The sequence below is a fragment of the Magallana gigas genome, chromosome 9 (assembly GCF_963853765.1).
Source record: "Magallana gigas chromosome 9, xbMagGiga1.1, whole genome shotgun sequence".
NCBI classification, from domain to species: domain Eukaryota; kingdom Metazoa; phylum Mollusca; class Bivalvia; order Ostreida; family Ostreidae; genus Magallana; species Magallana gigas.
In genome coordinates, this window is record NC_088861.1 from 4,422,471 (window position 1) to 4,445,832 (window position 23,362).

Here is a 23,362-nt window from a genome sequence, read left to right on the forward strand (position 1 = left end):
CCTAATCAATAGCGCGTTTATTAAAACAGAAAATGTGTACGTGAAACGTACGCTTCAGATAGATCAAGAGTAGGCGGTTCACGCGAATTTCAAACACGAGTCAAAATCGAAGGGATATTTCCAAAACAGTAAAATGGTGTAAAATTTTCAAAAATGGATAAATTAAGGTAATTAAATTTTAAATCAATTTATAAATCATTACAGATAATCTTTGTGTTCAGGCATGTTATCCAATCATCCCATCATGCCCATGGCGAGAATTTCTGCTATGAGCATGATGAGCATGCTACATGTGATGGTTGAGGTGATATCTTTGGAATGCTGGAGAAAACGTACCCAGGAGAAAACGTACCCAATTTATAGGGTACGTTTTCTCCAGGAGAAAACGTACCCGGGTACGTTTTCTCCAAGAGAAAACGTACCCTATGGAAATAATAAATAATGGTTTTCATAGATATTCTTAAATGAAATAAAATAAAATATACAATGAACATTTGTATCATTTGTTGCTGTAGTTTTTAAATGCATAGTCACCATGGTCACGTACTTAAATTATTAAGACAATAATTTGTAACATACACGAACGTGGCCTGAGCAGTTTAATTAGTCGACAATTAATCCACCATAAACGAAACTGTGAAATAGGGTGATTTAACCATGCATCGGACACATACCTTGGATCGGACAACTTTGTTTATAAATATACAAATAAATGTGCGTGCGCTCATGTGTTGTTTCGTATATTCCTGAATTAGAACAAATGAACTTTATCATTATTAAGAATTTGACAGTCACATTGTCAAAGAAATAGCAATATAGACATCGTAAAATGACATCAAATACGCCATTATTGAAAATTTAGTTACGAAGATTTTACACTAAAGCATTATTTGAATGTTGTGAGTTTGATTGTGCATTAGTGAAAATGCACTCTCTGCCTAAAATAATTAGAAAAAAGTAAGTTTTGAAACAAAATTTGATTAAAATAAGTCCAAGAAATTTGAACAATTAATGTCAAGGTCATTATTGCACCATATGTTCATTTCACCATGGATCGGACAAAAGTTAACCATGCATCGGACAGTTTTCACTGCATGATTTTTTCTAATAATATGGATATTATGTGCCCATTCCTTGTGATATACTTTAAATGTGAAGTAAAATATAAATTTAAAAAATAATTGATGCAAACATTTTCCTCAAACCACTTAAAAATCGAGTTTTACGGACAAACCCTTTTTAGTCCAAAGTTCCTGTAGGAGCTGGCACGATAAAGAGCCCCTTATGATAAATATTCCTTTAAACAGAAGCACTAGTGTAAATTAAAGGACTTACATTAAAAGAAATATGAATTGCAATTGAATAAATTAATATTTCCGAACCTTTGTATTTTTGCATTAAAACCAGAAAATGTTGGTATTTTTAATCTCTACTGTACTGCTATAGCTGTCCGATGCTTGGTAAATATTGTCCGATCCATGGTGAAATAGTTCAACGCTTCATTATTTGCTTTATTTTCTACATTTTTAACAATTTCACAATTTTTTCTTCAATAATTAAGCAAGGGGAAAACCTGCAACTTTTAAAACAAGTTTTATTTATATCTGGACGATATTTGATGCGTGAACAAAGGGAAAAATCAAAAGGTGTCCGATGCATGGTGAAATCACCCTAATTAGTTTTTATTAGTTTTTATTGCAATCTCATTTGGAGAACTAAATGATGAGTATCTCAAGAAGTTGATATCGCGTTTTTTAAAACATTTTTTTGAAAATTATATATAAAACAAAGTTGCTTAATAAAACCAAGTCCAAGTCTTTTAAATATTTGTTTGATTCATATATATATGGAAACTACTACGAGATGAAACATTCAACAGTCAATTTGCTTCCGACGCCAGTGACTTGTATAATGTGTGGAGGGTGAATATTTCTACCTCCTGCACGGGGAGGCAGTACATAATATTACATAATAATAACTCCTCAGGTATTTAATTTTTTATCACTATAATTAAAATCAGGGGATCTCGCATAGAGAAACTCAAATCGGTATAAGGCTACCGATAAATGGTTAATTAGAAATCATTCATAAAATGAATATATTTCTATACATCTATGCATTTAAATATGCATTAAAGTAGCATTTGAAAATTATTTAAAATGTCCAAATTATAAAGTTACTGTATTAAATTTATTTATCTATGAATTTCTTACATTTCTGTATATTTATTATGCAAAATAGTATTTAAAAGTATTAAAAACTATTAAGTAGTATAATTATGATTTTTATAGGGTACGTTTTCTCCAGGAGAAAACGTACCCGGGTACGTTTTCTCCTGGAGAAAACGTACCCTAGAGATTGGGTACGTTTTCTCCTGGGTACGTTTTCTCCTGGGTCCGTTTTCTCCTGATACCATATCTTTGTACCCTGGGCACAATTTATGACACTGTACAGATTTTAGACAGAGCCATCAGTTCCTAGAAGGAGACAGCAATTTTTTTTTTAAACCAAAAGAAATTGAAATGAACTTAACACCAGAGTAGCTACAAGTCTGTAAATACATGTATAGCTCCTGGTCTGAAAAAAAAATGCGGATGGACGACATGGGAGATAAAGTTCTGTGTTAAAATGTTACAGGTTATTGCGCACCAAAAAATTGCGGTAGTATTAAATTGGACTGATTAACCTTATTTTCACCCAAATCCTGTGGAAAATATTAGTACAGTATCTACATGTGCCAGACCCAACCTAGCATCAGAGGACCCCAACTACACCCAACCAGTTTTATGAAAAGAAATCGGACCCTAGTAATCATCATTTAAAAATGATAGAATTGAGTCTCGCCCTGACTGATAAAAGGCCGAGAGCACTATTTATGTTTCACTGCATTCAGCAGGTCAGGTACAATCACTAGATTTTAAATAGCTACGTAGCTTGATTTACCTACATAGTTTTATTTACCTAGTACCTGAAGTAGGTTTATTTAGCTACCGTTATGCAGTTTTACATTTTATGTAAATCAGACAAAAAGTCGAAGGAAGTTTGGAACTGTCAACTTATATTTGTACTATGTAGTATAATTATAAAAGGAACTCGGAGCAAAATAGTTAAAACATTTCTTTTGTTTGAGTAACTGTATGACACTTTGTGGGTCTACAATAACATGCAGACAATATACACTCTGTATGAATGACACCTGTGTTCAATGTGCACGTGAAGTAAGGCAGCATTATCCTTGTAAATTAAAAGAATAAGCAATCTTTTATGTTTTATTGATATTACAATTATAGTTTCCTTTATTCTTTTTTACAAATATAATACTTCAGTGTGAAGTTCTTTCATAAAATTAGAAGTCCATGCAACCTATGCCTTGACGGAAAGCATATTAATTAAAAGAAAATTAACTGATTTTTGTATAGATATAAAATATTTGATTTAATACTTTTCAGGTCAAAGAAAAGAGGGTTTTTTGCCATTTCAACTGTCTTGAGCTCTTCAAGTGACAAGAAACGCAACAAAGGAAATAGACAGGAAAATGACATTGATAAGGAAAACAAAGCTGAATTCAAATATTTCAAAGAAAATCAATGTGCTTCAATAAATGCCAATGGAGATTATCAGGATTTTGATGGAGTTACTGATGATGAATTGGAACAAGGAGACACTTCAGACCACAGTTCATCTGAGGTCGAGACTGCAGGTAATGCAGAAATTTCTTGTGGGCCTGTATAAAAAGTTTCATGATATCAATGAATAATTCAAACAAATTCAATGCATCTTTTTGTTGATACAGGTTTAATAAATTAGTATAAGTAGGAGTACGCAACTATAATCTGTTATCATGTTTGAATAGTTGGCTTTTTATTCAGTTGTTTTGCTGTAATGTTAAACTATAATGTTCAAATAGTGATTCAGGTTTGAAGATGAGGTATATATATATGTAAAATATTTCATGTATAGTGGGTTACTTATTACCGGTAATAACTATTTCATCTCTGCATACATATAATTTATTAATGTGTTTAGTTTCAGGATCATCCTGTGATGATGTCCACAAAGCCAGTCGTAAGCTCCAGACCTTTGCCAAGAAGTCTATCAGGAGAGATAAGAAAAAAGAGAGGGAAAAGCAAGAGAGAAAAGAAAAAAGTAAGTTTGCCATACACTGACAGTGACTACATAAAATGTATAATCATAAAACTTTAAAGCAATACTATTTTATTTTCAATCATATTTGTTGGGATATTTTAATTAGGGCTGGTTCAAAGAAGTACATGTACTAGTAAATCAATTGACTGGGTCCTCTATGACCCTTTGGGGGGGGGGGGGAGGGGGAGGGGGCAGTTCCTTACAATTATTATCCAGAATATTTGATTATAAGAAAAAATGTTGTTATTCAAAACCATCCCCAATCCCTGCACCCTCACCTTAACCCCCATGAACACTGTGTCGTGCATACAAGCAGTAATCTTGAAATGAGTACAGATACTTCATATCATCTTAAAAATACTAAGTACACATTGTACGGTACTGATAACATAAAGATAGAGAATTTTGAATGGTGGTTTTAAACACTGAGCTCCCATTATTTCCATTGTAACATACCTATGTTTGTATGTTCCAGATAAATTATCCATGGATGATTTCCTGAGTAAACAAGTGGAGTTTATAACCTGGCTTGAAGAAGAGGTACTGTAAATACATGTACATGTTACTGAGCAATACTTTTATGTAATAATATTTAACAATAAGTGTCATTTTGTGTAATTTCTTTGAACCGAATTTTTTTTTCACAGAAGCATAAAAATCCCAAAGCAATGTCATCACCTAAAAGAAAGGCTTACTTCAAATCTTTCCTAAAATTGTGGAACAAAAGGAAATTACCACAGGTAAAGTATCCGCTATAACCTTGAAACTTTATACATGTACCGGAAGTATTTTTTGATGCTAAATGATGCTAAAAAGTTCTCCATCTTGAAATTAAAAATATGCATCAACTTTCGATTATAATCTGTAAACTTTGGGATAAATCCACATTCATTTTATTCACATTATATTTACACTGTTGTAAATAGAAATACTACAGAGGCAGTGCTGAGATACAGAGTCCATGCCCCACCCATCCAACTCGAACGTTCAGTTTTGCGGATGATGAGGAAGAGGTGGTCAGTTTCACGCGCCCCAAGCCTAAGCGCCTGTCCATTGAGCCGTGGGGGCCACCTGATTCACCCTTCTCAACATTTGGAAAGACACCACCAAAACATCTCCTGACATCAAACCTTCCCCTATTGGAGTCATTCTCCTCAGTGGTAGGCTAACTGTAGAAGCAGAAATATTCGATGAGGATTTAATTTTGTTATTTTCGTTAGCAGTATTAAACTATTAATCAACAAAATAAAGTCCATGGCAAATTTTTAACCCAAGTATTCATACATACAGAATTGATAGGTTTTAGAGATTACGATATTACAAAATTAAATTAAATTAAATTATTGGTTTAAAAACAACAACATTTTAACCCAACAAATATATGTGCCTTTTCTTATGATTTATGATATGCATGTATATATAAAACTTCTGTTTAAGATAAACATTGATAAAATGAGACACCTTGAGATATTGATGTAAATATACATTATATTCAAATTGTAATCCCCATTTATGAATTTTTAAATTATTCAAAATTTGACCACAAAATCTATTTTTGAAAGTTTGATCATTAACATGATAAAATCTCATTTGAAAAATTTAAAAGGTGTAAATTTTGAAATCTCCTGTCCAGCAGGTTGTGAAGGCATGACTTGTAGATCAGCATCTGACATTTTATTTACTTGCACTATGCTGTTAGACCTCAAGAATACAAAAGAAAATGTAGATATGTTTTATATGCTAAATATAAGTGTCCTATAACCTCCTTAAATGTTCTTGGTTTTGGTTTTTAGCTCACATGAGCTGAAAGCTCAAGTGAGCTTTTCTGATCAAATTTTGTCCGTTGTCTATCGTTGTTGTCATTGGTGTTGGCAGCGTTGTCTTTGTTGTAAACTTTTCACATTTTCATCTTCTTCTCCATAACCACCGGGCAGATTTCAACTAAACTTGGCACAAAGCATCACTGGGTGAAGGGGATTCAAATTTGTTCAAATGAAGGGCCACGCCTTTTTAAAGGGGAGATAATTTAGAATTATTGAAAATTTGTTGGTATTTTTCAAAAATCTTCTTCTCAAAAACTATTAGACCAGAAAAGCTGTAACTTGTATGGAAACATCCTCAGGTAGTGTAGATTAAAGTTTGTTCAAATCATGGTCCCGGGGGGTAGGGTGGGGCCACAATGGGGGGAAAGGGGGATCAAGTTTTACATGGAATACATAGAGAAAATCTTTAAAAATCTTCTTCTCAAAAACTATTTGACCAGAAAAGCTTAAACTTGTGTGGAAGCATCCTCAGACAGTGTAGATTCAAATTTGTTCAAATCATGGTCCCTGTGGGTTGGGTGGGCCACAATGGGGAATGAATTTTTACATAGGAATATATAAAAAAAATCTTTAAAAATCTTCTTGAAAACTATCAGGCCAGGAAAGCTCAAATTGAAATGGAAGTATCCTTAGATAGTGTAGATTCAAGTCTTTTTAAATCATGGTCCCTGGGGGTAGGTTGCTGCCACAACGGGGGATGAATTTTTGCATAGGAATATATAGAGGAAATCTTTAAAAATATTCTGGGAATGTTTTCAGTCCACTTTTCAGTTCACTTTTGTGAAAGCATGGGTTGTGCAGATTAAAGTTTGATCAAACCATGATTCCCTAGAGAAAAGTTGGGCCATAAAACTTGGGGGGGGGGGGTATATAGGAATAGAGTAATTAAATCTTCTTACAGGTTCTTCTTCTTGGTTCAGCAACAAAAGGGGCTTGATATTTACCATAAAAATATGTGGATAGAAATCGGCAGATTTTTAAAAAATTTTAAGCAAGATCTACTGTACTTAGTTGTCAAGATATTTTGATTTGGATACTGTAATGGTTATTTGATCAGAGTTGAGGCAATTGCTGCTCAGGTGACAATGTGGCCCCAGGGCCTCTTGTTTATAATATTTTATTATTTAAGAAACATTCAAATTCTTCAGATGGTCTTCCATCATAATATCAGTTTTTTTGTTCTGTAGAGTGTAATTTCTAGTTTCATATTTGAATTCTCTATGTTAATTGATTAAGGTTCAATTTTGTTGCAGACTGACAGTTCACTCAGTGAGGAGACCCATAATACATCAGGGAGCCACAGACACGACTCTCTACCAGTAAGACTAAAATTCACTAAATATTGTTATTTCATTCATTTTCTCTGAACGCCAATTTAATATTATATAGAATTTTATTATCAAGACAATCCACAAGAAATGAGATTTGTGGTAACTTTCTATAGACTAGACCATGAATTTGTGTTAATATGTCAAATGAAGAATGCATCTTTGTCTACCGTCATTTTATCATTTGTTTAAGTATTACTTTATCATCAAAGAGAGAAGTAACAAAAATTTATTACATGTAATTGTACGCCGTTTAAGACGTCTGCAGAAGCTTTGTAAACTACCGGTAATGTGTGTGTGATATTTATTTGTTCTTGTTACATGTATTTTTAAATGGATTTTTACAACATACTTTATTTCCTTAGAAACTTGGAGAATACCAAATGCCTAAAAATGCTTTACCAATGGTAGAATCTGGGGTGTCAACTCAATCAACATATGATAGGTAGTTATTTAAATTAATATCTGTCAGCTGTTCATGTATTTGTAATGCTTTTTAGACAAAGGTTAAAATATTTAAATAGCATATAAGAATATACAATAGTGTCTATGTCTCAGACATGGTTCCTTATTTTTTGATACAGTTTATTGCTTAAAAATCAACAGAAAGTTCTTCCAGTTTTATTAAAATTTATTGCTTTGTTTCAGAAATGTTGATAACAATGCCACAAGCCTACCAGGTACCCCAGCCTCCTCATTCCCTGATAATTCCCCTGTGTATGCTGTACCATGGAAGCCTAAACCGACCCCCAGGAAAAAACCTCCAGTGGTTGCAGAGACGGTCACATCCCCACCTCCTCCACCCGTCCCCCCAAAATCATTTCTGACTGACATTGATGGTGATAATAATGTTGCAAAACAACCAACACATCATGGTCAATATGCTTCAGAAATTTGCACCCTAGCTCAGGAAGGTGAAAGAGGTACTAACTATGAACAGAGAGGTTCCAATTCCGTTGATAGAGTAAGTGTCACCGAGTCCTGCAGTTCTATGGAGGTGGATGATTGTGGACAGGAAATGGGAGAACCACGAAATGAAGGATGGCACAGTCCCATAGCAGGAAAACCTTTCAGTCCGCCGGTAAAGATCAGGAAACCCTTCTTCCCTCAGGAGCAAATCTATGCAGAAATTGACTCTCTTGAAATGAAGCCTTCTGAAAGCATCGCATCAGATTCCCTTGACAAGAGCCATGCACATGGCAGAATATCGACAAAGAAAAATGAAGATGATGTGTTTATCAAGCAAGGTTCTGAATCACAGACTACCCATACAGTTTTTCAGAGTGGTTCATCTTCCATGGTTACTTCTCCAGAATCCCAAGTTAAACATGTGGTTTTAGAAAACTTGCAAAAAACAAAAGAAAATAGGTTCTCCTTCAGCAAATACCTGATAACTCCCGAAAAACGCGCTGTGGCCACCTCAAAACCTTCCTCTTTTCCTGAAAATGGAAAAGAGAATGTGTCGTCCAGGAAACGTCTAGGACATCAGCATGAAATGTCTTTATCAGGTGATGGTAGCAGTCAAAAGGAGAAACCAAAGGTACTGCCGAGAAATATTCCAAAGCTGCGAAACGAATTCAGGGTTACTATGACTGTTAGCAATGGTCTCCATAATGTAAGGAACTTTGTAGTGGGAGAGAACGACCCACCAAAAACAAAGAACCCAAATGTTAAACAGAATGGATTTGAAAAAGCAAAGTCTCAGTGGAAAAAAGAACACCATTCTGGTAATGCAGAGTCAAAATTAGAAATGAGTGAGAAATTCTCAATGTCCTTGGATGAATTAGGAAGCCCAAAGGCGCAATCAAAGGAGAAAGTTTTGGAGACAGATATTGATTCTGTTCCTTTACCAATCATGGGCTCCAAGACACCACCTCGGAAAAGAAAACCTTTATCTAACCTCCAGAGGTCAAAGTCTATGGAGACAATCATATGGTGATGCTTTCATGTACGTGTACATAAATCTGTATGTACATATACAATGTACATTTAGCTGAAACAGTCAGTCTTTGAAAAGTGTTCAGCAATTTGAAAAAAGAAGTGGATTGGTTTTGAATAGTTGCACATTTACTATTCTAGAACAGATTTTAATCATGTTTACAATTGTATCTGATTTTGTAAATCAGACATGGAATTATTATCAAGAATATTGATATCCGCCATAATTTATTAATGTATTCTATGCACTGTAGAGTTCCATCTTTACGTGGAGAATAGTTGATTGCAGTTGATAGTTTTTGATTGTGTAATATATGTAGATGAAATTTTTAGCCCAAGAGCTTTGTGTATTTTCAGCTTTGACAATGATTATAACTATTTATTTACTGGTAGTACATCATTATTGAATGGTATGTCTAATTTATTAGAGACAAACTACAAATATGTACAGTAGTTTGGATAGGGGGGGTGTTGGACATTTGATGAAATGCTGTGTTTGTACGTATACATGACTTTTCATATTTCGTTTGAAAAAATTGATTGAAACTCAGTGTCTACTGAAACTCAAAGACTTGATATTAAAATCCATGTTATGTGTATTTTTGTTGTGTACACATCAAGTTAACAAGAGAAAAAAACAAAAGATGTAATGTGTAAGTTGTATAAAATGGATAATTTAAACAATATTTGGTTTAGAGTTAATGAAAGAAACTTTCTTTTTTCTGTAAATAAACCTTGTTTCTGCATTCTGATATGTTTATCTAAAATAAATTGACTCCATACAATATCATGACAACTGCAAACACACTTGTGTACATTATAAAGATGTATGTGACAAATTGTTGGAACCTGTTGTTAAACTGATATGTACTCCATCTTTTCTAGTGTTTGTTAAACTGTATACACATGGTATTTGTATATATACATGTACATTGTTGACAGTACATTGTATTAGTAATACCTTAATAAGTATTTACTGGTACATGTATTTTAATAGTCAGCATATAGCAGCATTTACCAGTTTGTCAGGACTACCTCATTGAATGTAATATCTGCAAAGTTCTCTGTCAGCTAAACATTAATTGTTACGCAAACTGAAAAAAAGCTGTTTCTACACTCATTGCTTTTTTGTCTTACAATGTCATAATAGCTGACACAACCATGTTTTGGGTGAAAAATATAAATAATCTCTACATGTAATTATTATGTGTGAACTCCCAGCAGAGTCTGGTAATACATGTAGTTGAGGAATTGCTGTCAATTTAAATTTGGTGCATGCAGAGAATTTTATTGTGGTGCTGAATTTTTTGTTCTGATGACATGTAAAATAGATGAGCAGCTTGTACGTAGTAAAATGGCCTAGAGAACCTTGTTAATTTAAATACGTGTACTACTAGTTATTGGTATACTGTTGTCCTTTGTAATAAGTTTTGATCTGAATATTATTTTTCCCCAATAACTTTTTTTTAAAGTATCCATTATATAGCCAACAGATTGAGATAAAATTCATGGACTGTAGAGATTAGATGATGTTGTATTTACTGCATGTGAACAATTCTAATTAGAATAATGTTGCTCTGAAAAAAATATTGAATGTAAGTTATTGTAAACAGACTGAAATCAAAAGATTTAATTGACAATAGAGTCTACCCATGTATTGAATAAGATTAAGATTGAATAGAGACCAAGACACGGATTACATATAGTATACTAGTACCATAACCTAAAGAGATTACACATTAATACATGTTCTGTATATACACAGATTCAGGTACAATTTACCAAGTAATGAGATAGGTAGCCCGTTGATGCTCTGTATAGGCAGCACATTGAGATAATAAGAATGTAGTTTAATAGAAGTTATCCACTGGCACAGAATAATATAGACAGTAGAGATTACCCATTGGTGCACATTTTATATAGAAAACAGAAACAATTATGAACATTGATTCATGGACAATTTAGATTATTAGAATTATACCCAGGTGCCTGTTTATATTTTGTACAGTCTTGTCTAAATACAGTAGATTTTACCAATAAGTTCATTTTCATGTATTGCTCTTGTGGTATACACATCAGTTTGAGATGATAAAATTGTATACCTATTATTTTACTTGAATGCATAGATTGAGATATAGATATAGACAAAAGAGAATGTACTTGTATCTTAAACATAAGCTTAAACTTTTTTTGAACTTCATAAGGAACTCAGTGATATTCAAAACAGGAAATCCGTGAATTTAAATAAATAAATGTACTAAAAACAAATGGTTTTAGTGATTATTTCATAAACTTTTTTCATTATTAAAATTAGTCATTATAAGTCAGTCGTCCTAGACTATTAGACAGTCGATATTTTGTAACATTTGCAACACAATGAGTGAATTGTGTCAGTGCTTCATTATATCCTCACTCGGAAGGAGAAGGGGTATACATTTTTTTTACCCTTGTGTGTCTGTCTGTGTCCATCCTTCTGTCTGTCCGTAACAAAAGTTTCTGTCTCAGCAACTATTCATCGCAGAGCTTAAAAATTTTAACACACTATTTGTTTAGGCATGCCATATGACGGGTCTATTTTTGTACCAATCTGATGTCAAGTTTTTGTTAAATGAATACTGTTTTTATTTTCAGCCTAAATTTTCAAACAAATAATCGACAAAAATTTCGGAGCAACTAATTGGTGTTTAACGCATGTGCTTGAAATTTTAGCACACTATTTGCTTAGGCCTGCCATACGTTTGGATCCGGGTTTGGTTTTTGTTTTTTTTTGGAACAATCAGACGTCAATTCCAAACTCTGTATCTTGCTTGAAACTCATTACTTGCATGAATTTCAAATTTTGACGAGGCATTAAAATTAAAATACCCATATTAACCATTCTAAATGGGAAAATGAAATTTAGATTTTGAGCACATATCACGTCCATGTCCTTTTAAGGCCTAAAAAAAAAGTTGCGTGTTTAGGGTAACCCGACCTATTCAAGAAAAATGCCCCGATCCTACCATTTTTAGATGTCTGTTTTTATCCGATTGTGAATTTTATGTTATTTCTATTAAAAAATCTGTTTTTAAATATGACACAAACAAACATTCTTAGGATTCATACAGAAAAAAAATATGATAAAATAAAAAAAATCCCTACCTACCTAACCTAATTTTTTCATCAGTGTTACCCTAAACACACAACTTTTTTTTATAGGCCTAACCGCTATGATTTTCATACATTAATGTAGTATGATCAAGTTGGTCTCATAAAGGTGATGCATTTTCAGGATTTTTATTCAACAATAAATTACAAAACTTAGTATTCGACTGAACATACATGTAATATTTTCTTGCTGCATTTAAATATTCTTCAAATACAAACTTTATTTTTTTTTAATCCTGGACGTGATTCTTTTACTGTCTTATTTCGGGGGGGGGGGGGGGATTAATGATCTTTTGATTAATTAAACCACTTTACATATATAACATTCACAAACTTACTATGAATAATTCGCGGATCTCTCTCTCTCTCTCTATCTCTCTCTCTCTCCTTCTCTCTCTCACACACACACACACACAAACTCGACTCGGAATGAAATAAATGTTAAAGCACCAAGTTTATCAAGTGCCTAGTTCACTAGGCGCAGAGTTTACATGTATCCTGTCATTCGTGTTTCGTAAGATTAAGTAGTTTAGCTCTTCAAAAAATTTACGGCCCCCGTTATTTATAACTTTTCTTTCTTTGTAGGGTTCATGTAGGGACAATGATAGAATTAGTCAATACCCTTGTTTCCTACTTTGCAACCTTGCGTATTTAAAAATAGACATGATCGAGCCACATCGCTCAACCGAGTAATAAGTTCTTGTCCCACTTTTTTTCTCATTATTTCCTTTTTAAATGGATAATTAATGTAAGACGCTTAAAATTTTACGAGTTGTGGATCTGAAGTTGGAAATTCTAATACTGAAGTTGGAAAATCAACTTTAAAGTTGGAATTTCCAACTTTAAATCGACAACGAGATCCCTATAGATACACCAAGGCCATCATGCAGTTTCTATGGATTAAACGCCTACTTATGTGATTATTATACGGCACAGAAATATAACCAGGCGATATAGGGATAAGTCATTTAATCAGTTAATTTTCCTAGATCTCGTTCGAAATTGTTTGACAACTTAGAGAATTAACATATGTTATAAGCAAGGCGTGGATCGAGGACCCCTTATAAATAGCTTATAGATCCAAGATAGCGAGTGTCGTCTCCTAAATTTTATTTTGTTAATTAAAGTACAGTGGCGTCGGAAGCAAACTGAAAGTGGAGGGGGGGGGGGGGCAGACTAATACAAGCAAAAAAAAAACTTCCCAATATTCATGAAAATCCTAATCCGTGGGGGAGGGGGGGGGGGGTATACCTATGGTTCCAAATAATTCCAAAAAATTCCTACCTACCAATTTTTTTTCTCCCAAATCATGAAATTCCTAATCCGGGAGGGGGGGGGGGGGGGTAATATATCTATGACTCCAACATCTCAATATTTCCATCTTTTCAAGGTACATTTAGGAAGAATTATCTTTCCTGCGAGAAAAAGTGGGGGGGGGGGGGCTGTACCTTATATGATGCTATAATTGTGCCTATAATGGTTATTATAGGTCTAACTTTGCAAAAAAATACACTTTTAAAACATGATAGTAATGATAGAGGGAATTAGCAGGGACCTATACTAGTACATGTATGTAACTACGTTCCTGTAGTTTTGGTTGATGGATCCTGTAGTTTCGAAGATTATAAATTTTAATGATTTCTGTTATTACTAACAAACAGGATCAAAAGTGCACTAGATTCCCTGTGGTAGATTATTAAGGTCTTCCGTTTCCAACGGAAGACCTTATTGTTATTGCTTTGTTTCTTTTTCCCTTTTATTATTTTTTTTTTTTCTTACGCTTTTTTGTACAAGCGATTTCTTGAAAACGGCTTGACCGATTTTCGTGAAAATTTCAGATCTTGTAGATATTGATAAAAACCTTATATATAATTTTTTATTTTAATGACGTCATTTCCGTTCGGGAGATATTGACGTTTTAGTGATTTTTAGAGGGTCATTTTGTCCTGCTATCTCCTCCTAAACGAAAAAAGATATTGAATTTAAATTTTCAGGGATTGTAGACAAAAGATTGTAGATGTGTTTAAAGGCATTTATGGTTGTCTGGCTTCAAAGGCGTAGAAGCTCGCCTGGACCCGAAAATCGAGTTTGAAAAAACGACGTAATTTTTAATGGTTTTCGTTCTTTATCTCCTTTCCTGAAAATATTTTACTTTAACATATAGAGCAAATAAAATTTATATTTACAAGAGCTTTCGTTTGATAACAAGAAAAAGGGGCTGGTCCCTCAATTTAGGGGCCAAAAGGGCTCTAAAGTCTTACTTCCATAGCCCTTTACTGAGAAATATTTTGTAATATGTTAAAGAAGCAAAAATGTTTATCTTTCACTAATAAAACTATACATTATAAAATTTTTATTCTGCGTTACGTAATTAGGGGTTTTAAGGGGCCAGAAGTCCAAAATTTCGATCGAATATATCTCAAAAAGGACAAATATTTTGAAAAGCAATATAGAATAAAAGATGCTTAGAATGATGTTTTAAACAATATTCAATCATAAAAGTTTCGTTATCTGGCCCCAATAAGGAGATTAGGGGTCGGCCCCTAAAACGTCCTATCCCAGATAGCTCAAAAACGGCAAAGAATTTCTAAACACTTGTTGAACAAAATATGTTTAATATCAAAAGAACTTTCGTATGATACCAAGAAAAAGGGGCTAGCCCTTCAATTTAGGGGCCAAAAGGGCTCTAAAGTCTTTCTTCCATAGCACTTTACTGAGAAATATTTTGTTATATGTTAAAGAAGCAAAAATGTTCATCTTTCACTAATAAAACTATACATTATAAAATTTGTATCATTCGTTACGTAATTAGGGGTTTTAAGGGGCCATAAGTCCAAAACTTCGATCGAATATATCTCAAAAAGGACAAATATTTTGAAAAGCAATATAGAATAAAAGATGCTTAGAATGATGTTTTAAACAATATTCAATCATTAAAGTTTCGTTATCTGGCCCCAATAAGGAGATTAGGGGTTGGCCCCTAAAACGTCCTATCCCAGATAGCTCAAAAACGGCAAAGAATTTCTAAACACTTGTTGAACAAAATATGTTTAATATCAAAAGAACTTTCGTATGATGCCTAGAAAAAGGGGCTGGCCCTTTAATTTAGGGACCAAAAGGGCTCTAAAGTCTTTCTTCCATAGCACTTTACTGAAAAATATTTGTTATATGTTTAGGAAGCAATATATTCATCTCACATTTATTTAACAATATATTATAATTATTTTATCATGTGTTCCGTATTAAGGGGTTTTTAATGGGTTTTAAGGGGCCAGAAGTACAAAACGTTGATAACATACCTCAAACAGAACAAATATTTTAAAAAGCATCATTTTGAAAATCAATATAGAATAAAATGCTGAGAATGATGTTCCTAACAAAATTCAACCATCAATTTTTTTTATTGTTGCCCCGATAAGGAGATAAAGGCTCAAATATCAAAGTCAAGGTCATATAACCTTCAAAAAATCGCACGGAAGACCTCCTCGTTGCTCGCAACGAGATCGTGTCTAGTTTTTTTTGTCTTTTTACTCATGGTTTAGGTTTGTCATTGGCTGAACTGGTCTAATATTACATCTTACCATTAACTTTGACATTGTGCTACGAATATAGATATACATTGTGCTACGAATAAAGATATATATTGTGCTACGCGTGTGTGCTACGATCAACCGAACGTTCTATATATGGCTACGTACTTCATATCTTGCAGCATCCATACAATTCAAGTTAATCCATATACATGTATATAAGTGACAGCAAAGGTCGTTTACCTGAACACGCTGCAATGTGCTGTAAAAGATTGCTAGAAGATAATATATGACCTTCATTATCAGGATTTCGATTACAGACAAAAGTATGCAGGTGCCCGTTTAAGAAACTAAGGTAAACCCCTCCCCGAAATCATGGAAGCCGTTGTTAAGATGTCCTTCCGAAAATGAATTTTTGTGTTAATTTTTATAAATAAAATTAGGTCAGTCGAGGGTATTACTGTTTTAAAAAATAAATTGGTGCATAATTTAAAAGATGCATAATTCAAAAGATGTAGAAATATCACATTTCTCTGATTATTGAATTTTGCACGCGATCTAAAAATACACTGTAAGTACAAAATGGTTCGACCAATATGGGCTCTTTAGCTGGCTATTGAATTATTTTGCGCCTTTTTTCCTTGACATTTCAAGTCTTTTTTCACATTGAAAAGCAAAATAATTAGATCTAAGACATGTATTACAGCGCATGTATCATTAAAATCATTACATGTATTTTTTAAAAATTAATTTCAGTCGACACTTCATTGAAGTCAATATATTTTTATTACCTTTTATTTTCCTTATATGTTACTGTCATACAATACTACAGAGACAAAAATGCAGTTAATTTTTGTCAAGTTTTTTTTTCCATATGACAATGTTCAGTATAGCTGAGTAAATTCATATTAACAGATATACATTTAATCATACTATAATTTAATTTGTTCCATGAAATCTCTTACTTGTGCAGTAATTTGTAATTCTAAACAAGCTGCATAGGTGCAAATAAAGACAATGCATGTTCATGTATATATCAGAAAATATCATCGATATTTTATATCAATAGGCTATATTCATCTGGCATAATTTTTTTAAATTTTAAATTATATATTATAGCATAAGCAGACAGCTGTGTCGGTTTTATTACATAAAGTGTTTCAATTGTGTATATTGGTAAGCATACATCCGATGATATATACATGGCCTACTTGCAATTACCGATTTAATCGCGCGAAATTTTTCATAGATCCGCCTTTGAAGTTTATAACCGGTTCCATCCAGTGGTAAACAGGTAAACATAGTCTCAATCTAACGGTTTAGGGTGATTAAACGTTTATTTTATTGAAACAATTTCATTTTTTATCAGGTTTTGACAAAAAAAATCCCCCAAAACAAAATCCGATTTGCAAAATTTTTAGGTGACGAGGTCAACATTTTAGGTACACGTGTGCACGTGCTAAGTAAACCCCGTGTTCGCTTGCATTAATCAAAACAATTGATGTTTTGACACACAAACATGTGGTATTTGTAAAACACACATTCTGGTATAGATCCAGTGGTCTTGTTTTTAATTAATACAAACACCACAACAAAGAAAACTATTTCATGAATGGATTCGAGACTATTATCGCAATGCATTGTGGTATAGCAGTATATAAAACTGGCGCTCTGCCTTCACCCGGCAAGGTGAACTCATGATGACAGGTTATAACAATCACCAAACGGAATTGGATTTGAATAATCTCCACAAGGAAATAACCGAAAAATTACAGGTATGTAAGATTATTTTATTAATCGAAGAAGTTCGTGCCATCTTTTGCTGCTCAGAATGTTTTTATTAATGAAACATGCTGTCCCCATGCACACGTCTACTTCTCTCATTCGAACTTGTAGACAGCTTGCTCCAGTCATAAATTCTGATGATTTTTTAATTGTTCTTTGTTATATTTTCCAATTTCTTCCATTACTTCAGCTTTTCTATTAAATCCATAGAATTTTGGAACATTTTTCTTTCATTTAATTGGTTAAATGAAAGCAATTTCATTTGACGGGTGTACATCCGTCGGGTTCACAACTGCCAAGAAATTCTTAGTGGGGAAAACTCGGCTTATATAGTAGACTGTTTCTAGTCACATGATCAAATGAAATCACGAATTCTGATTGGTTGTTCTGTGGTATGCATATGAATTAGTTTAAAACACGTCACAATCCCTACGTAACTACTCGGGATTTTACAGATTCCATTAGGTACAGTCCCGAGGTCTGACTCAACAGGTGGAGTGGATCTAAAATTTGTTATGGAATCATTTTGTGGATTTTTTTTTCAGATATTTAAGTAAAAAAAAAAGTAAAAATAGAAAAAAGCCTAAACTACTAATCAAATTTAACTAAACTGAATTATCAAGAGAAAAATTGATTTAAAATATTAAAAACATTTAACCGTAAAAAATAACGTTAACGTTAGATCTCTATTTATAATTATTTTATCGTTTATCATTTTTTTTTGATTGTGATATAGGTAAATGGTAGGGTAAAGAGAAAAACCAGACATAGGGCTGCAAAAAGTCCTCCGGATGGAAGCTCGCCATCTTCCCCTTCATCTCCACGGACAGGTAAATGTGGAAGGCCAGCCAATCCAATCCCCAGACACAAACGAGACTCGCACATCAAGGCGGAACACAAGCGAAGGGACAAAATACAGGTTTGAATTCATGGCTCAGTTTGGGTTTTGCTATGTTGTAGAGATTTATCAAGATGTTAGTAGTTTAAGATATTGCTTTTAATCTCACGTTAGGGATATATTATTAGTAATTATGGTAGGTATTTTCATGTTATAGTTAGTGACATAGTGTTCTGTGCACTGCTCTCTTGCAAGTCTGTGTTAGTTTTCGTTGAAGCATTACTTTTTATGTTATTTTTTCATGGGTATTGAATGTACACAGTAGTACGACTTGCAAAAAGAAAGCCTGGGCTAAATTGGCCAGTGTACCTAAAATTTAGTCCCCATATCTATATGATACCCTATCAGGTAAGGCCTATTGAAGGGAATCATTTTGGGTAAGTGGATGTGGGTGTGTGTTAAGAAACATTGATCAATTTATATTTTCATATTTTGGCACTGTATGCAGCTCAAAGTATGTGAATATGTAGAAGCAAATACTGCAAAAAGCATTAATTTAAAAGTCTGTTCCTGAGACTTCAAGAAGTGTATGACTATGACATAAATTTTTATTAGAACCATTATGATTTAGATTTACTGGTAGCTGATAAGCTCTTCTACATTATCACATATGGTTTATATTTAAACTGACAACAAAGAAATGTCTTCTGTACTCAATGGGATCATATCAGTAATATGTTTGAGAATGAATATACAGTGTAATTGATATTTACGTTCAAATGGAAGACATTTCTCTGAATGTTCCAAGATAATAAGCTCTGTTGCTTTGTTATATTTTCCTTGACATTATTTCTTTTCTTTCAGGCTATTTAAAATGCTCTGAATTGTTGAATATTTGTTTATCTGGTTGGTTTATTTTTGCAGAAAGGATTTGAAAGTTTAAGGTCTTTGGTTCCCTCTCTTGAAGATGTGTCTGAAAAGGAAAGCAAAGCTGTTATGCTGTTTAAAAGTAGGTATCCGCCAATCGCCTGGTTAGGTTTTAATTAAGTCAGTAGCCGTAAGGGGGAAGTCACTCATGGGCACCTGCTAGTGTTAGGGGTATTTAAGGTTCCTTAGATAACACTGCTCTTTCTGCACCTTAAAGACATAGTTTTACATCTTCTGTGTGGTTCTACAAAATTTTGCAACTGCAAAAAATGTTTTTGCAAAAGAACTTAAAGCACTTTGGTTGTGTGTGAGATTTAAAACCTCAAAAAAAACTTTACTCCAAAAAGAAAAAAAAACCCACAAAGAAATGTTTGTTGGATGAAAAAGAAAGAAAAACCACAAAGAAATGTTTGTTGGATGCCAGAAAGAGGAATGTTTTTGGGGCAGTATAGTGTAAAGGCTCTGCATAGTTTGCCCCCTTTTGTGAGGGGGCATCTTACCCCAAAGTTTTGACTTGTCTCCCTCTTGTAGCGGCTGAATACTGTCGGCAACTTAAGGGCCAATGTAGGGGGCTCACCGATGAGGCGGCTGCTTTGCGGCAAGAAATCCAGTCCGTGGGTACTCAAATTCAGTAAGTCAAAAACATTTTAAATGTTTGACCATGCTATGTATGATTCACTCTACATGTACATGGTCGTCACTAACAATAGTTTGTACGTACCTATTTGTATATTATTATTCCTATTTATACAGTATGCTTACCGTCTCAGTCTCTCCTTATATTTCTTCTTCCAGATGTTATGATATTGATGCCAAGTTGTTGGATATATTTATTGATAAGTGAAAATGTACATATTTTCATATCAGAAAATTGTACATTGAACTTGTGTTTAAATATTTTTTTTCTCTTTTTTTTCCAGGTACGTTATTAATATAATATTTTGTTGTAGTCAAATACACTTGCTTTGTACATGTATTGATTTTTCACTAATTCTCACTTCATTTTTCAGGAAGAACCATTGTTTAAATGTAGTATTGTTTTTACTTTCAGAACATTTGGGTAAGATTATTGTATATATACTGTGTAGTCAGCTTTGTATTACAATAATTTTACATCAGAATTATGATTTAAAACAGTTTGTATTTTTTGCAGGTGATAAAGTTTCTATTTTAGTTGTCCAACAACTTGGTTTACTGAGATATTTTCCTCTTGCTTACATGTACAATTTTCAAATTTTCAAATTTATTATTAAAATTTAGAGACAATTCTCTACATTATCAAGTTTAAAACAAAAGAAATAAATAAATGAATTATCTCTCAGAATGGAAAATATCTCGCTCATGATGAATCCAGGGATTTTTGAAATCCCACCAAAAATGTATTGCAGAGGATATTTGGAAGATGGCCTCAGTCTTTAAATATCCCTGCATTTCAGTAATATGGACTGTCTCTCTTTAACTGGTTCTCTTTGACTTTTTTCAGTGACCTTCAGCAGGAGCTTCCGGTGACTGGTGTAGACGCAGTAGAGGAACCCCCTAGTACAGATATCGACCAGCTTTATCAGCAGTATGTGGCCTCACAGACCAAGAAAAACTGGAAATTCTACATCGTATCCTGCTCACACTTTGTGTCTGAATTTGATAGCCATTTCCTCTCCTCCCAAAAATTATGTTTTTTAGACATTTTCTCCTTTAATCAGAGATTTTCATTTAACACATTGGTAAGTAGAGCAGATGTCATCAGGGAAGGAAAGAAGACTTGAATCTTCTAAATGATGAATTTTCCATATAATCAGAGATTTTAAACAAACAACATTTTTATATTACATTTTTGTTGTTTATTTAGAAGTTAACTCTTTTTAATCAGAGATTTCAAAACAAAAAAGAATTTTATTTGATATTAAATTAAAATAAGGCAGATGTCCACAAGGAAGAAAAATAGACCTGTGATGAATTTTCCTTATGTTGATCAGTTTAGCTTTATGCTGAAGCCACTGTTTGAGTCCTTTAAAGTTATGGTCACTACGACAACCTCAGATGACTTTTCCCATTCTGTCAGCAACTGGGTCAAAGAAAAACTTGCTCTTCCAAATCTTCGGATAGGTAAACTGTTTGTAATTGAATGATTAATTGTGTCACATGACAAGAACATTGTTTATCGAAACATTTGAACTACAGGCAATTTCATTTACAAGTTCGAAAATAAACTAATAAATTTATAATACAGTAAGAATTATTCTTTCTACCAGAATTTCTGAATTGCTTAAGAACAGTCAGCAAGAACACCAAAATCATGGATGCCCCCGAACTGCTACCAGTGGAAGCCCATTTGAGTTGTGCTGACAAGTTGTGCACACTTTCGGACATCAAAATGGAGGCAGTACACACGCCCTTGACCATTGCTACACCAGTGAATAACAGCCCTCCCCAGCTCCCATCGCAATCGAATGTGTGGGTCAGCTCAGTCTTGTCAACAAACACGGACCTGTCCACTACCTATTCCTCAGGGAATTCGATGATGTCTTCCAGCATCGTTTCGGATAACTGCGCCCTGCCGCAGGCCCTGACTGAAGCTACCATGTGCACGGACTCTCAGGAACTTCCTCTTGGTCCTCTAGGGGACATCCCACTCCCAACCTGTGATTCCGAGATGTCCATTGTGGACTCTCTACTTAACAATCTGGACAGTTCTGACTCTCTCCACCATCTCTTGTCTGACCAACCGGTCTCCCTAAATGACATTACCCCCACCCCCATCACAGAGGGGTTCATAACCCACAGTCAGAATCCATATACGCAGACTTTTACACCACATCAGGGACATCAGAATGCCCATTATTCACTCTGACACATCTTTTTTAGCTCAACTTAATGAGCTTTTCTGTTGTTGTATAAAAAAAAATTCATTTCAGTTCCATATTTGAGTAGATGTACCATTTTGACTGTTTATTATCTTGCTGGTGTTTGCTTTCACCTTGATTAATCCATGCTTACAAGTTTTTTCATTGCATTTCTTGTTTGTGCTTTTTTATCGAGAATAGGGATCGATGTTGCACTATTGCTTATCCGTGATAATGTATTATTGATGCTTAATTACAGTATTTACACAAAGGCCTTTCATCAAGTGTGGCATTACTGTATTTAATTGTTGTTTTAATTTTCATTGTAAGTGGTCCATCCGGGATGTACATGTTTGATAGTTACATAAGTATTACAATACATAATGAATATTTAGTTTAATTGTTATTTCCTGAATGAGTTTACATAATTTCTTTTAAAAACTTTTTTGCAGCATTTTATACAAGTATTGGGGAAACAAAGTTGTTCAAAATATAGAATACATGTAGCTGATTTTTGATAGGATAATTTAGAAAGTTTTTGTATAATCTGTGTTTACACTGACAGACCAATGATTTTGTGAAATTAATTGTGCCTTGCTTCCAATGATATACTATATTTGACGTGTTCAACGTAAATTGCCATGTGATGTCATATGTTCAAATCAATTGTTCTTCCATTTCCTTTAAGTGATTGTAAAGGGCTTTATATGCTTGTATGTTTTGTAAAAAATAAATATTTTCCTTCCCAGAAATATTGATTTTTTGGTCATTTGTAAGAGGATTTGTTCAATACTGAACATATTCATGACAGGACTCACTCCATTTTTAGTTGAGGAAAAAGGTGTACATGTTTTGCAGTTATTTCCTAACAGGAAACTATACAAATTTCTAATAAGTCGAATGAAATTTATATATCAAAAGGAAAAAATAATAGGATTAAAATAATGCAGGTCTACATTGTAATGAGTTGACCGGCTTTGTAACTGGCATCTTCCCAAGTCAAGGGTTACTGATCCGCTAAAATGTAAATGTAGAGCGGATCGGATCAGAAACCCTTGAC

General features: G+C 33.6%; 2 protein-coding genes across 5 annotated transcripts; both read left to right on the forward strand.

Annotated features, from left to right (window-relative positions):
• The first annotated feature begins 21 nt into the window (after positions 1 to 21).
• LOC117691265 (uncharacterized) lies at positions 22 to 10,496 on the forward strand. Its single transcript, XM_034476951.2, has 9 exons — positions 22 to 167; positions 3,450 to 3,700; positions 4,027 to 4,146; positions 4,622 to 4,686; positions 4,794 to 4,886; positions 5,073 to 5,306; positions 7,223 to 7,288; positions 7,663 to 7,742; positions 7,946 to 10,496. The coding sequence occupies exons 1-9, from the start codon at positions 154 to 156 to the stop codon at positions 9,234 to 9,236; spliced, it is 2,214 nt and encodes a 737-aa protein (XP_034332842.1). The 5' UTR covers positions 22 to 153; the 3' UTR covers positions 9,237 to 10,496.
• A 6,786-nt stretch (positions 10,497 to 17,282) lies between these two features.
• Positions 17,283 to 23,054, forward strand: LOC105343043 (MLX-interacting protein). Of its 4 annotated transcripts, none has more exons than XM_034476952.2 (7): positions 17,283 to 17,687; positions 18,434 to 18,616; positions 19,460 to 19,544; positions 19,994 to 20,093; positions 20,946 to 21,183; positions 21,436 to 21,565; positions 21,712 to 23,054. In XM_034476952.2, the coding sequence occupies exons 1-7, from the start codon at positions 17,610 to 17,612 to the stop codon at positions 22,308 to 22,310; spliced, it is 1,413 nt and encodes a 470-aa protein (XP_034332843.1). In that variant the 5' UTR covers positions 17,283 to 17,609; the 3' UTR covers positions 22,311 to 23,054. The 4 variants fall into 4 exon arrangements, with proteins under 4 accessions (XP_034332843.1, XP_034332844.1, XP_011448500.2 ...); XM_011450198.4 differs by having other exon boundaries at positions 17,291 to 17,687; positions 20,946 to 21,072; XM_034476953.2 differs by lacking the exons at positions 19,460 to 19,544; positions 19,994 to 20,093 and having other exon boundaries at positions 17,288 to 17,687.
• Positions 23,055 to 23,362: the final 308 nt, after the last annotated feature.